Source organism: Sceloporus occidentalis, unplaced genomic scaffold (genome assembly GCF_023333645.1).
Source record: "Sceloporus occidentalis isolate IW3139 unplaced genomic scaffold, rSceOcc1.0.p SCAF_3, whole genome shotgun sequence".
Lineage (NCBI taxonomy): Eukaryota > Metazoa > Chordata > Lepidosauria > Squamata > Phrynosomatidae > Sceloporus > Sceloporus occidentalis.
The window spans coordinates 242,589,853-242,606,199 of record NW_028316983.1 but is presented as its reverse complement, the minus strand read 5'-3'; the positions used below and the strand labels follow the sequence as shown (position 1 = coordinate 242,606,199).

The following is a 16,347-nucleotide window of genomic DNA, read 5'->3' as shown; positions in this document are numbered from 1 at the left end:
GCTTATAACTGCTGTGCATTATTTTTAATACAGGAAAGCTTTTTGGTGACTTTCTGAGCTGGAATCTAGAAGACACACTCTCTCAGTTTCCTCTGAAACCAGGAAATACAGCTGTATTTACTGTGTACATTAAAGTAAAGCTGGATTTCTCCTGTCAAGAAAACCTCCTGCAAGATCTTAATGACGGTGAGTTTTGGATCCTCTTTCAATATGAAGACCTATGCTTTTATTTGAACAAGGATTGCTTTCTGGCTCAGTAGAAGCTATTTCAGAGCTTGAAGATTAAAGAAAGAATTATCTTGAGACCCTTTATGAAAAGGTAGCAATGTTACTGTAATGGAGCCAGTGATGAATCAAGTAGTCTGGGTGCCATTCTGGGAGAAAGACATAAAATCATCATCACTGAGGCAACATGAATCTTTAGAAATTCCAAGGGTCCATATGCATAGAGACACATCTCACTAAACTTTGCTTTGGTGCTTAATCTGAAATAATGTGCCACTCATTCCTTAACTGTTTTGGTGAAAGATGGGGGCTTTGGTTGATTTGTTGATGGTCTGCAAAGTTTTGGAGAATCATCAAATTTTGTGTTGTCAAAACATGATTAAGAAATTACTTCTGACAATAGCATACTCATGTATTTTGGGAGAATACAAAAAAGTCACAGATTAATTTTTCAAGATTGCTCATAATATAATTGAAAAGTGATACATATTGCACCATATCTCATAAATGTTACAAGTCTGATATCACAAAAGAAGTTCTGTGAACATAATGTATACGTTACAGTAGTGAGTTTAGTGATGCCTCACAATTTCATGCAAAATGTAATAATGTAAATTTAATATGCCTAATAATAATGATTTAATGACATACTATTTTAATTAAGGAGGGTTAAATATTTAATGTAAATCAAGTATTAATAGATTTATACACTGAGCGAATGTACACCAGAAATATTCTACTCTTATAGAACATGTTAATCAGTGGTTAGAATGAAGATGTTGTGCCCTCTTTGACATCAAAATATTATGAAATAATACAAACTTGGCATGTTGACATATGTTAGAATGCCAAAAATGTGAAGCCCTTTGCATTTGCTGGAGTTTTGCTAGTGATATTTTGATCCTATATTGGAGTAGGCAAAGTGTGGCCCTCCAGATGTTGTTGGTCTGCAACTCCCATCCCAGTCCACATGAACAGAACAGGGCTGGCCGTACTGCTCAATAACAGCTGTGTGTGAGGTAGATCATTTTTCTCAATATATGTTATTAAAGATATGTACCTTGCCTATATAAAAGTAAATAGCATTTTTTTGTTTATCAAATATTATTGGAAGGGGCTTTATAATTTTATTTATTTATTTATTTATTTTCATTAAGTTACAGCATCATCTTTAGAACAAACTAAACTTTCTGTACATATACATAATATCAGTTGGAAAAAAAGAGAAGAAAAAGAAAGAGAAATGTGTCTACATCCATTTCGAGTTTCAATTTCTATTCCGATTTTTTACAAGTTTATAGCAGAACATCTTTCTTGATCTCAAATACCTTTCCCCATAATTGTGTTATCGGAAACCATTCTTCATTTAAGTCAGTTTCAGATCTGTTATTTATCAGCTTTGTAAGTCTGTCCATTTCCCTCAAGTCTTGTAATTTTAACATCCAATCTTCAATTTATAGTGGTTTGCTGTTTTTCCAATTTTGTGCAATCACAAATCTTGCAGCTGTAACTAAATATAAAAAATCTCTCCAGTATTTTTTTTCTATCTTTTTATCTAATGCTGGTAACATGTTTAATAGATAGAATTCTGGTGACAAATTAAATTGGAGAGTAAAAGTTTCTTGGATTGCTGCATGTACTTTAAACCAAAACTTCTTAACCTTCTTGCATGTCCACCACATGTGAAATAAAGTGCCCTCACTTTTCCCACATGTGGGATGTGGAAGGGGCTTTAGATTCACTAGGGAGCTATTCCCACAGTGAAAGTAGAGCAACAGTATTGAATTCAAAAACATATGGTTGTTTTCCCACTAGTAGTTCAAGAGCTGCAAAACAAATCTCCCTTCTTTTTTTGCTTGGCTGTTTGAGGCATATAAATGGAAGGGCAGGGAAGAGGCGCTGGTACTTTTCAAGACGAAGTTTAATTCTCCAAGTCTCTTAAACTGACTTGGGAAATGTTTTTAAACAAATCATTTAATATCTAGATTAGTCCAAGGAAAGCATAGGATAGTAAGGAGACAGTTACCAATCTCGGATAATTTTTCTTGACTAGTATAGGGCCTACACAGGTACAGTTCAAATATCTGGCATTTATTTACATTGATATTAATCAGCTTAAAGACATAATTAATGATGCAATGAGTCTATGGAAAATAATTGCTAGAGCCTAAAGATCAATCTCTTGCCTTCGATAATGAGGAACTAATTAGCTATGCGTATATTTTATTTCCCTGAGATATGAATTATTTCATTTGTCAGTGAGCCATTAAAGGCTACATGATCTTGATTTCCCTCCATTTGGTAGAAATACAAATCTCACTGGAAATGATAGCATTTGAAGAAAGTAGCAGTCATTCAGCTGATTCCACAGGGAAGGTTACACATTTCAAATAACCCATTTAATGGTATACTGGTATATACTGTATGATGAAGGGTTGAATTTCTAATGTCAGTCTTTTAGTCACTTCTCTAATGTGGAAATTTGAATGATAAATGAAAGATTATATGCAAATAATTTTAATGGCTTCTTGATGTGGCATCATTATGTGATGCTTTAAATTTAACTGAGCTCATTAATAAAATCTGTGCTCATAGGCTATAATCGGTTCTTATCTGACAAATGTTGATGCTGTTTTTGTTTTTTCAGATCATTCACTCTAGCAAATGTATATTCATTCAGTATAGACTATATGTCACATTTGTTGGTCAGATTTACTATAACATTTAGATTGCTTTAAAAATCAGCCCTATTCTTCTGCAATTATTTCTAAAATTGCTTCAAGAACATAGGATTTTTTTCCATATTGTTCCAGACCATGAGATAATCTTGGACTTTTGTGCTTTTCTTTCAAACCAAAGTTACAAGTCGTGGTTTAATTGTGGATTGCAATACACAGAGCAACTCTATGTGAAGATCATTTATCCAGGAGCACTTCCAATATATATTTGATTCCCAAAAACCTACATAATTTTTGATGTCAGTCTCAATGGAATAATGTTCTTCCCTGTTCCCCATAAAATCTTCACCTGCATTTGAATAAAACATTGCTTTGTAATGTCATTCTGGAAATTACCTTAGAACTTGAAAGTAGTAAAAAATAATTTTGGTCTTTTTCTCCTCGATCCCTTCATTTTCAGATGGAATTAGTGTGAGTGGTCTTCCAGTTTCCAGTCCTTTTCGACAAGTGATAAAACCCAGAGTAGAGAATAAGCCTATTAATCCTCCAGAAGCAAATAAAGTTGGTGACTTCAGTCATGTAAAGGTAAGTGAGCGGAATCATCATAGTTAATTGTGTAGCCTTCTTTAAATATGCTGTATTGGAGTGTGTGTGTGTCTATTTGGAGGCTCCTAAGGCTGTGAGAGGTAACAAATCTTGCATTTGAAGGCACATGAATGTAAATTCATTTCATCCTCAAAACCTCTATCATGAAAGAATTGTAGCTGAATCATAAAATGGCAAATGATATTTGGTATGCAACAACCAGGGTTGAAAAAAACCCTCTCTGTATTAGTGAGGACTACTTTGTTGGTACTCTGCTGTATGCTCATCTTACAAGGCTTGCAAAACACCAGTGGATCCCCTGCCCCCCGCTCAGAGTTGGGACCTGTATGGCTGAGTAACAGGAGAGCTTGTTCATGAATGCATTAAACTTGTAACAGGGAAACTACAAGCTAGAAACTGGAACTTTATGTGAAGGTCATTTGTCCAGGGTCAGGAATGTGGGATTGGCAATAAGATTCTTGCCCAAAGAGGAGGACTGGATGTTAGGAAAACCATGCCTAGTACATTGATTCAAGACTTGTGCCCTGTTCAGTACATTTGGGGAATAATAATAATAATAATAATAATAATATTTATTTGTATACCGCCCTATGGGAAACCAATCCGGGCGGTTGACAACAGTAAAATATAAAATACAACGATTAAAAACACTTTATCCCTCCCCCCCTTAAGACAGTATTAAACAGTATAACATATTAAAAACACAATATCAAGCATAAAAACAACAATTAAAAACTAAAACCCCTGATATCCCTCTGTTGATCCTCAACCATCATTAAAAGTATTTTAATTCAGTAAGATTTTTTTTCACTGTAGCATACTTTCCCCCTATCATCTGCAATCTAGAGAAAGTAATTTGTGTTGTCATATGCCAAATTTAGGTAAATCTAAAATTTACTAAACCCATTAATCATTTCTTCTATCAGTCTGTCTCCCCTCCCACTCTTGCATAGGTTTGCTAATAACGTAAAACTGTATTTTTCAAATTGGGAGCTGGTATGCACAAGTTGGTATCTGCATACATTCAGGTGGGTCTTACTGCAGCCCACCCTCTATCTTTGCTTGAAGGTCCTGCTCCAGTGTTGTGCTGCAGCTTTTTAATGGGGCCAGTGTTACATATATTGTGCAGCAGCAGGTATGGGAACTGGAAATGGTAAGAGAGAGAGAATGTAGCATACAAAATTAGAGGATAAGAAGGAAAGAAAGAGATTACACAACAAAGTGGTTGAGTGAGTGAAGGAAGAAAAAAGAACAAAAAGGGGGTGGAAGGGAGGGAATAAGTTAATTGTTCATTTTATTGTTCTTAAATACTTGTTAAAATTGTTAAAGATATATAATTATTTTATATAATTTTTTTGTGTGTGTATGTGTATATGAGAACCTTTGATGTGCTGATGCAAAGTTTGAGTAACTTGTTTAATTGAAACATTTTGAATTTAATAATTCATTATCTAAGTCTCACATTTATTGATATGTAGATTCCAGTCTCATCTTTATTATTATTATTTTTAAAGGATTTGGGAAAAATGAGCTGGACATTTTTGCATATCTGTTGTTTAGCTGTTAAGGTGCTAGTGTACTTGGTAACTTTATCAGTGGGATTTTTTTTGTGCTTACTTGTGGGCAGGATTATCATAGACTGTTAGCAGTTGGTCTACTGTCAGTATACTGTGCACTTCAACTTGCCAGTAAACATTCTCATTCTCGGGAGGGTCAGGAAGTGCACCATTTATGATGGAGCTGTCCTTAGTGTACAAATTTGTTGTACAGGTGAGAGCCATAGGAACATGTGAGAGTTTCTACAGGTACAAAGAGCTTCTGGACTGAGCTGAGCTTAGAACAGAGAATTCTGCATTTTGCCACTGCTGTCAGCCAAGCATTCTCTTCTAAACACTAGAGAGTCATAGCTACTGCTTATGAGAATTAATCATGAATTCAGTTATTTTAATTCTGCCTCATCGTAAAATTAATTATTGCAGCAAGCAAAACCTAATTATCTAAGCACAGCTGGAGTTTTTTCATGGATGTTCACACACTTCCACACATAGGCCAGCCAACAAATTGCTCACTTTTTCTGCTCCTAATCATTTACTTCTTCTATGCCTTTACTGTACTTTTTACTACTTTCTCTCAGAGTCTGTTACTTTTTTAGGCAGGCCCACTTGGCCCTGAAAACAAATGTCAGGAATAAACTCTTCTAGAACATGGCCAGATAGCCTGAAAAACCCACAAAAAACTCTGAAAAGAATGTTTGTTTCTTATGGCCAGGATATTTTAAAAATAATCTGTCATTCTTTTGGCTTGAACATTTGGATTCCTAAATGCTTGATGTGATCATCTCCTTGATAACAAATTAATTGAATCAGTTTTATCAATTCTTTGATATATTTTACTGAACTCATTCTTTTTCTAACCTGTATTTTTGAAGGAGAAAATATAGTGGTGATTCACTTCCTAAAACAATTAGGAAAATTTTGAGATGTACAAACCCGATTATAGAACAGGCTATATGTGTAAGGGGGATATACACAGTTGTATTTGTTGAACTACAAAGCTTTTCTTTTTCACCTAGCTAATTGGAGATATAAAATTTTACTCATATAATTCTGGGAATTTGTTAAGCGTAGATCAAATACTGAGGTTTTTGGCATAAGACATTTGGGATGTAGAAGGTGACAGCTCCAGTTGATTCTGAACATTTTGAAAGAGCATTGTAAAATCTACCGAGTTTATCTATACCTGGAAATAAAGAAACAATAACTGTAACAGTTTTCATCCTTATTGCTTAAATTGATATTGTAGTTGAATAATATCTTACTTGTCATTTTAAATGAAAAAAGTATTTGACAATATTTAAGAGTAACATACTTGTCAGTAAGAAACGGTACTGTATTATTCATATAATAGGTAGTGTATGATATTCCAGGTAATTTCATAGAACAACCCATTTATTTATTTATTTATTTATTTATTTATTTATTTATTTATTTTTAAATCCCAAATTCTTAACACATAAATATAGTGAACACTCTTAAGGTAGGCACATGCTTTGTGACGCATGGTCTGCCTTTTGGGCCTTCAGTTGAGGTTACAATCAAATAATGTAATCTTTCAGACTAGCATATGAGAGAAGTTTGGATGCTTTGGTGGATAATTTACTTTGGAAATTGATGAGGGAGACTGTGTTCCTGTTGTTTTTCTTGGAGTGCTGCGTGACTGGGACTTCTGATACCTCTATAGGCTTTCTTGTAGTCCTGCTATCATCACAGGCTTGCTTGGCGAAGACATGATAAGCCAGCTTTCTCATTGGCTGCTCCCACCCTCTGGAATGGCCTTCTGTGGGAGGCTAAGCATTCCTCTCGCCAGCAGGCCAGTAGCATCACTAGGGGAGCATGGGGGGTGAGGACTGCACTGGGTAACACTCCAGAGGAGTGTCACCTTGTGGGGTTGTAAACCCAGAGGGACTGGTACAGCAATTGGACAAACAAGAAAGGGTGCTTTACTGCTTGCCCAGCAACTGCACTGGACCCCGGAGGGCAGCAGTGCCTTTGGAATCCCACACGGCGGCTGCCACACGGGACTCTGAAGGTCTGGATTGTTTTTAGCTAGATGATTTTAATTGTTTTTAAACTTTTCTTGTAAGGTTTTATGTGTGAGCTCCCTTGGGTCCCTTTTTGGGAGAAAGGCAGCATGGAAATGAAATAAAATAAATAAAGTGCACCAAGATGGCTCTTGATAATGGATTAGATATGGAAAAAATAATATAAACTTAGTCTAGAGAAGATAGAAGTGGTCAATAGAAAGATAGAACAGGGAAGATGATTCCAGCCAATTCTAAAATACAGTGCACCCACGCCGTATGTGGGCGCGCTATATGTGTCTTGAAGCTATGCTGAAGCTGCGTGACAATAAAATGTGTGGTCTGTGTGCCACCACGAGCACGCACTCCATTGTTTTCAATGGGGCGCAAGCATACATGGAATTCCCCTTATGCAGAGGGATCTGGAATGGTACCCCATGTAAAGGAAGGCCCCACTGTAAGTTGCATTCTTCGCTGTCAGAGACTACTCTGTGATCATGTGGTCAGCATGATTGCACAGAACACTGTTACCTTCCCACCAAAGTGGTAACTATTTATTTACTTGCATTTGCATGCTTTCAAACTGCTAGGTTGGCAGAAGCTAGGACTAGTGATGGGAGCTCACCCCATCATGCGGTACCCAGGCCTCAAATTGCCAACCTGCTGATCTTGCCATCAACAGAGTCAGCGACTTAACCACTTGAGCCACCACATCCCATAAAAATACAACAAAAAACACTTTTTACTGAAAAGCAGATTCAGTCTATGTGTATAAGCTGGAGGGTGCTGAAACTATTTTGAATCTATAGGCACCTCAGCACTGCAAGAACAAGCGAAGAGAAGGATTGTTGCCTCTCCTATCCATCACACACAGCACTGCATTTTCATTAGGTCTTTTAAAATATTTTAAGATTCTGATTTTGACTCATAGTATTTAAAATTCCAGTCAGTGCAGCCTTATAGTCTTTACAAAAAGTTATATTGCTGTACTGCTATTTGTAGGGTAGACACAGAGAAGAGAGGTCAGAGAATGTCACATTGCCTGTCTCTCGTGTGCCACAGATGTTCGTTTTGAACTACATGAAGGGAAAAATTGAAATTCACCCAGTGTATGTGACAGAGTGCTTCTGAGGCCAAGTGCTCAAATGCAGCATTATCAAGCTATTTTTAGAATACTGCTATTCCTACAGTGCTGTTTAAAGATTCAGTTGAGGCTGCTAATAGGTGTATTTATATCCATTCTGTCAACTGCCACAGCATGAACACTCTTACAGATGATAATTCTATTCTTGGGAGACTGTGCCATGGTTACCATTACCCTGACTGCTTAAATACATGCTGTATATCCATATACATTTCTCAAATACTTGGTTACATATTAATGCACTGTGAACATGTTGAAACAATCAGATTGAGGATTAGAGCACCAGTTTGTCAGACCATTAAGTCTTTCTTTGTCCTCAGCTAGATTTACACAACTGAACTGTTGTCACTGTTGACCAGCACTACAAATTTTTACCAGTTGTGGATTGTTTGCATGTTTCCCACTTATTGTTACTAGGGAAAAGTTATTTCAAAAGGCAGAAGATAATATGGAATAGGTAATCACCATTGTACTTACTCCACTGTGTTGGTTGTACCTTAAAGTGCATCCCCCCTTTCATATGGTGGGATTGCAGCATAATCAGTTTCAATTACAATGTAAGAGAGTACTACTAAATTAGGACGGGCTTCTAATACTTCAAAGGACAGGATCAGCATTCAGAATGACCTTAATGGATTAGAAAGCTGGGCCGCAACTAACAAAATGAATTTCAATAGGGAAAATGTTGGATACTGCACTTGGGCAGTAAAAATGAAATGCACAGGTGTAGGATGGGTGACACCTGGCTTGAAGGCAGTACATTCGAAATTGATCTAGGAGTCTTAGTGGATCACAGGCTGACCATGAATCAGCAATGTGATGCAGCAGCTAAGCAAGCCAAAGCAATTCTAGGTTGCATTAATAGGATTATAGTGTCTAGATTGATGGAAATAATAGTACCACTCTATTCTGCTTTGATCAGACCTCACATGGAAAATTGTGTCCAGTTCTAGGCACCACAGTTCAAGAAGGATGTTGACAAACTGGAGCTGAAAGGTGGTGAAAGGTCTGGAAACCATGCCCTATGAGGAGCATCTTAGGCCTGTTACAGACTGCCAAAATAAAGCTGCTTCGAGTCTCTTTGGAGGTATGCTGTTTAAATGATGCATGCATCCTAAGAATCCGGAAGCTGCACCAAAGCTGCCCTCCAGCGCTTAGGAATGGAGTGTGGCTTTGGCGCGACCTCCGGACTCTTAGGACCCATGCATCATTTAAATAGCATACCTCCAGCATACCTGAAGCAGCTTTATTTTGGCAGTCTGTAACAGGCCTTAGGGTGCTGGGTATGTTTAGTCTGGAGAGGAGAAGATTAACAGGTGACAGGTTTTAAATATTTGAAGGGATGTCATATTGAGGATGGAGCATTCTTATTTTCTTCCTCTCCAGAGACTAGGATACAGAGCAGTGGATTGAAGCTACAGAAGAAGAGGTTCCACCTAATCATGAGGAAGATCCCACTGCCTTGGAGAGTGGTGGATTCTCCTTCTTCGGAGGTTTTTAAACAGAGGTCGGATGGCCATCTGTCAGGAATACTTTGGTACTTTGGCAGGGGGTTGGACTGGATAGCCCATGTGGTCTCTTCCAACTCTGTTCTCTCTCTTTAAACAGCATGGGCAGTTCTCTCCCCTTTTCCCCTTGCACTGGGTGACACCAGCCTTAGCGATGCCACTGTCAAAATGTGTACATTTCTTCATATACATATTGCACAATACATGGCATTCACAAACTAATGGCATGAGGTTGAACAGGAGTTCCCCACTGCAACTTTCTGGAAATAGTAGACATGGGCAGTTCTCTCCCCTTTCCCCCTTGCACTGGGTGACACCAGCCTTAGCGATGCCACTGTCAAAATGTGTACATTTCTTCATATACATATTGCACAATACATGGCATTCACAAACTAATGGCATGAGGTTGAACAGGAGTTCCCCACTGCAACTTTCTGGAAATAGTAGACAATGCTTTTTGACTTACTGTAGTCTTTTTCATGTGCATTAAAAAAAACCTCACTCTACTCTATTGGTTTGTGTCCTTTGTGTTTGCAGGTGGATGAAAGCACCACAGTGATTACGTCAAGGCTTGATGGGGAAGAAAAAGTTTCTGTTTTAAATGTCACTGTAGTCAGTTGAAAAACAGGCTGAGTAAATGTTAATTAGTTTGTAGGCCATAGAGGAAAAAATATGTTTGTGTAAATTACCTGTTGGCTGATATTTCTCATTAGGAATTTCTCATTGTAAACTATCCCGTTGCAAATTGAAATTGACAGGTTAGCCAGTGTCACTATATAATATCAAAATACCTTATTGCAATGCTATAATATAGAGATTGTAGCTGGGACTACATAATAATGTAATATTATAATAACATCGTATAATAATAATATTGTAGGTGGGATTCAAAGCCTAAATTATGGCCTAAAATAGTTGTGAGTTCCAGCTACAATAGACCCATTGAATTTATGGAACTTACATATTTATGTTCTAATGGATTCAAAGGCTATACAGTTGGCCCTTCTTATACACAGATTTTTAAAACATGGATTCAAGCATCCATGGTTTGAAAATGTTCAAAAAAAGTATAAATTTCAATTATCAAACCTTGATTTTCCATTTTTTATATGGGACACCATTTTGCTATGTCATTATATTTAATGGGACTTGAGCATCCATGGATTTTGTTATCCACGGCGAATCTTGGAACCAAACCCCAGTGTATAACAAGGGTCCAATGTACTCTAGTTAGGGACTAGGGGTAACAATTTGATATAAACCTATTTGCTGTGATGTTTCTATGAATGATTTACTTCTTAAGGTACTGATGTGCCTTCTGCATCTTAACACAGTTAGCAATGTACTTTTAGTTCCTAAATTTAATTTTAATATAGAAGAAATACATATTTTATTACTGTTTTGTTGTTGTATGCCTCTGCCTTATAGCAACCCTAAGGTGACCCTATCATGGTGCTGTATGAATGTGACTTGCTCAGGGTCACCCAGTGGGTTCCTATGGCTGAGCGGAAATTGAATCCTGATCTCCGGAGTTTTAGTCCAGTGCTCTAACCACTATACCACAGTGATTCACACACATCTTATCCTACTTGATAATGTAAACTTCTGTTGATTCATAAATGAGCATAATATAGTTATCTTTTATTTTAAAATATGATGCCACAAAGAGTGAAATTGCATATAAATTAGTAATTTGAATAGGAGTTTTCTCTTGATGATTTAAACTGGTGATTTAAATATTCCTAATTAAAAGCTACCCTATAAGGGAGCATCTAAAATAGGCTAATGTGAACAATATGATTGATATTCCAGATAGGACTTGGACATACAGTCTGGCTTCTTGTACATTAGATTTTACATTGTAAAGCATTACACCTTTTCATGTATTGTCTTGGATTGGTATGTGCATGTAGAAGAGAACAGCTTCAGGTGTGAGAATGTAGGAAAAGATTGGTTTAGGATTTCTATTCAAATAGACGCATTTTCATCTGTATTTAATTTTTTCCCCCTAGCAGAGCAATGCTTTAGAAATCCAAATCTTTTATTGAATGTGAGATACTGTAATTTGTTCTATATATAGGAAGTTAAGTGTGGCTTTTGCAGCCATTGCACAGTTCATAAATATATGTTTGGATAGGAGAGAGTCTGAAATCTTTCAACCAATTTATTTTTATATTGTGCAATGAAAACTAGAAATGGTCATATATTTTGAATTGTAGAAAAATCTTGGTTCTGTTTCTCTCTAGATGTTGAGGTATGGAAGCGGAGATCTCTCTTTATCTGTTCTGCCTCTGGTAAATGTTGACTAATAAAGCATTTGGATATGAGACTTACTGTAGCTCTGTATTGTAGATAAATACCTATATTCAGAAGTGGTGACTCAGTTTCCATTCCAGACGCTGACCTGGGTCTTAAGGACCTACACAAACTATTCTGTTGTAATCTCTTACAATGAACCTAATTTTCCTTTCAAGTATGATGCATCTGCGGTCCAAAATACATGAACCACTTCAGGCTGCTTTGACATATGACATATGCCCCCAAAGTGGCTGGAAGCCGCCCCAGCACTATGCTCCAGTCCTTTGTACTGGAACAAGAAAGGAGCAGGTTACATTTGATTCCTGGTGGCACCGGTTTGGGATTGCAGTGGCCCATAATGAGAGCAGGCTATGCAGCTGCTGCAGTCCTGGACCAGTGTGGCCATCCATCTACTTCACCCCTGCATAGCAGAGGTCTCAAAGTATATTGCAGCCCATGATTTCTGATAAAATACACATTTAAGGCAAGTACTAACATTTAGCTTGAAAATTAAATGATGTAGGCCATGACAGCTCATTAAATTGCTATGTATCTAACATTGCATGTGAAGGACATAAAATCTCCAACTTGTATTTTATGCTGTCTAGATGGCATCTTTAGAGACAGTGTTAAATTAATATAATAAAAGACTTAATATTGAACAAATCATGGGCTCTTCAAATAATTGGAGAAAAGTTTTCTTGTATGTAGGAACAGATAATTTTTCTTCAGTCATGAGCAGTGGAAGACTAACAAATGATATGTTACTTTTTTATAAAGCAGTCACTGCAAAATACTATTCTGAGCAGCTTTCAAGATGTTACTAACAGAAAAAAAATTAAATTGAAAGGGCACTAATTCAAATTGCTGTGCCCTCCTACTTTACTATAATAAGCAAAGGTAGTTTATAGACTTGAATTCTAAGTTGTTCCTCAATTCAAATAAAGAGGAGGCATTTCCAACAGCTCCCCTCTGCCCCACTATGCCATATCCCACATCACTTCCAAGGGCCACTTTGAACCTCAGAACAGGGAGAGAAAACTTTTCATTTTGTGGGGGCAGAACTCTGATTCATTCACCGAACGAAAATCAGAACCAGTGCCAAAAGGGTCAGATTAATATTTTAAGTGTGTGAGATGGAGCTGGTGGTAGCATTCTTCTCAGCACCTTCGTCCCTCCTACCGCTCATCCAGAATCTATAAAATGGTATATGAGATTGAGGGGATCTTCAAAATGAGTTAGCCTGTACTGTATAAATCTGATGAGGTGATTCTCCAAAAGTTGGCACTTTCTGTGAATGAAGGTATAGTTTATGTAACCTTTGGAATTTGTTGTCGTTAACTGCCCTGTGGATGAAACATCTCCAAGACTCCCTGTCCTCAATTGTTCTGCCCAGAACCTACAGGCTCAGGCCTTTCTGATTAAGTCAATCTGCCATGTAGTCTCCCTCTCTTTCTATTTCCCTCTACCTTTCTTAGCATTATTGTATTTTCTAGTGATTCATACCTTCTCATGATGTGGCCAAAGTATAACATCATCAATTTTGTCATCCTAACTTCCTCTGAGAGTTTGGGCTTCATCAGTTCTAGGATCAATTTGCTTGTCATCTTGGCCATCCACAGTATCCTCAGCACTGTTCTTCAGCAATACATCTCAAATTAATCTATTTTCTTTCTATCAGCTTTCTTTAGCTTTCTGTACATGGTGATGAGAAATACGATGGCTTGGACAAACCTCACTTTTGAATTCAGAGGTATAGGTTTACACTTTAGGATCTTGTCAAGTTCTTTCATGGTTGCCCTTGCCAATCCTAGTATTGCTCTAATTTCTTGACTGCAGTCTCCATTCTGATCTATGTTTGATCCAAAGTATGGGAACTTTTTGACTATTTCAATTTTCTCATTATCTAGGATAAATTCTTGTAGATCTTCTGTTCTCATTAGTTTTCTTAATGCTCAACATTAAGCCTGCCTTGGCACTTTCCTCCTTGCCTTTCTTCAGCAATTGCTCCAGTAGTTGTTTTCTGCTAGTAATATTGGGCTGTGTGCATATCTTAGGTTGTTAATGTTCTTTCCTCTGATCCTTACTCCTCCTGCCTCTTGAGTGTAAGCCTGCTCTGTGCAAACTTACAGTGCTTTATAAATAAACTTTAATAATAAATAATAACAATATATTCTGCATACAGGTTGAATAAATTGGGTAGTAGTATGCAGCATTGCCTGCCCCCTTGCCTGACCTTTGCAACTGCTCTTTGCCATAGTGGATTTGTGATTAGTGTATAATTAAATTGTAAATACAAACAATTCATACTAGAGTGCTTTATCTTTTTGTTATTCATTCCAAAAAAGGGCTTTTTAATTTTTCCCCCTCAAGGCTTCTGGCCTGATAACCATGTTCTAGGTGATAAAAGCGAAATAATGCTTTCTCCTGCCATGGTAACAGCAAAAGAGTGGAGAGTTGTTCTCTGCATTGGATTTTAGATCTCCTGCATGCAGCATTTTGTAACAGATCCCAGTGAAATCCTACAGCCTCAGCAAAAGCATAGTTGTTGGGTTCAATCCATGCATTAAAATCACCAGCAGTTGCCAATGGAGCAGTAGGAAAACTTCCAGTTTAGCCCAGCAGTTTGTGTTGAGTAGGATGAAGTTCTATACATATACATTAATGAGCCCATACCAAACTAGAATTCCTTTGGTCAAATGGGACATAGCTTAAGGATTCAGTTGTCTGAGAGGTTGAATTTGTACACAAAGAGAGGTTGCTATTAAAGCAGCTAATCCCCCTCTTGGTTTGCCATTTTGTGGTGATGAATTGCTGGTGTAGTAGGCTTCATAGCCAGATAGGCTGATATCATTGCATAGCCAGCTTTCTTGGGGAAAAAACCAGAATTTAGAAGTTAATATAGTTTAGGAAGCAATACTTTTCTTTCTATATTGTTTTTCCAATATAGAAATCAAATAGACTATCTAATTGGAAGCAGAAGACGAGGAAGTTCCTTGCTCTCTACAAAGACAAGACCAGAGCTAATATAAAAAAAATTAGAATAAAGCTTAGAAAAATAACTCTAAACCAAACATTGTGCCAAAATACAACATGAAGAGCATCCCTGTAAGAAATTAAAGCTGATGTAAAAATAGATTTGCACTATTAAGCCTAATTGATCAGGAGCCAGAAGAACTCAGAACCAAAGCCAGTTGTGAGAGTAGAAAGCAAAAGGACACTATCTGCAGCCAAAAAGAAAGAAAAGCCTCATTGGCTGACTGATTAAACTCCAAACAGTTAAAGACAGATAAGAAACAAAAATAAAGGGAATAAGGTCAGAATTCTGAATGCAACTCTTGAATGTCCTGTTGAGTAGGAACAAACATAACTACAGTACTATAACAATGAATGCAGAAAAATAGAAGATGACAGCAAAAAGGTAGAGCAAGAGATGTTTTCAACAGGATCCAAGAAATCAAAAGAAATTTAAGTTAATAGTGGAAATGCTCTATGACCAGCAGAGAAAAATACTACATGATTAACAAATAATAATAATAATAATAATAATAATAATAAACAGTGGAAGTGATACACTGAAGAGCTGTATAAAAAGATGAAGGGATGACAGATTAATTCAAGGAAGAATCATTTGAAGATGAACCCACAACTTTAAAAAGTAAAGTAGAAGCTGAACTCAAAGCAGTAGGGAGAAATAAATTACAAGATAAAAATGATATATGGATAAAATTGTCCCAAGCTACATGGAGGGAATCCAGTCAGGTTCTAAGTAAAATCTGCCAACAAATAAGGAGAACAAAAGAATGGCTCACAGATTGGAAATGCTCATTACGCATTTCAGTCCTCAAGAACAGTTGAACAATTTCAGAAGAAAACTAGCCTTTGCTTTTTAGATTATAGCAAAGCTTTGGATTTGTAGATTAATCATGGATTCCTCTTAAAGAAATGGGTATGTCACAACATTTGGTTATCCTAATGTGTAACCTGTACCCATTAGGACAAGAGGCCACCATTAGTAAAATTGGAAAAGTTTTGAATTGGCAAGGGAATTGGGAAAGGCTGTCACCTTGTATGTTCAACTTGTATGCTGAAACATATAATGTCTAAAGCTGGATTAGACTCGGAGGAATGAGGTGTGAAAATTGGAGGAAGGAATGTCAACAGTTTAAGATATACAGATGGCACTATACTACTAGCAGAAAATACGTAGTAGAGGCTTAGAACAACTGCTGGAGAAAATCAAGGGAGAAAGTGCAAAGGCAGGTGTAAAGCTGACCATTAAGAAAATGAAAATGACTAAAGATGATT

The 16,347-nt window shown here is 37.0% G+C and overlaps 1 protein-coding gene across 1 annotated transcript in view; it reads left to right on the top strand.

Moving 5' to 3' along the window:
- Window positions 1-16,347, top strand: part of LOC149317694 (trafficking protein particle complex subunit 9) — a 337,712-nt gene that overhangs the window by 61,662 nt on the left and 259,703 nt on the right. The window contains exons 16-17 of the mRNA XM_089518016.1: window positions 34-186; window positions 3,364-3,488. Of these exons, the coding sequence (XP_089374142.1) occupies window positions 34-186; window positions 3,364-3,488 (278 nt within the window). The remainder of the gene's footprint in view (window positions 1-33; window positions 187-3,363; window positions 3,489-16,347) is intronic.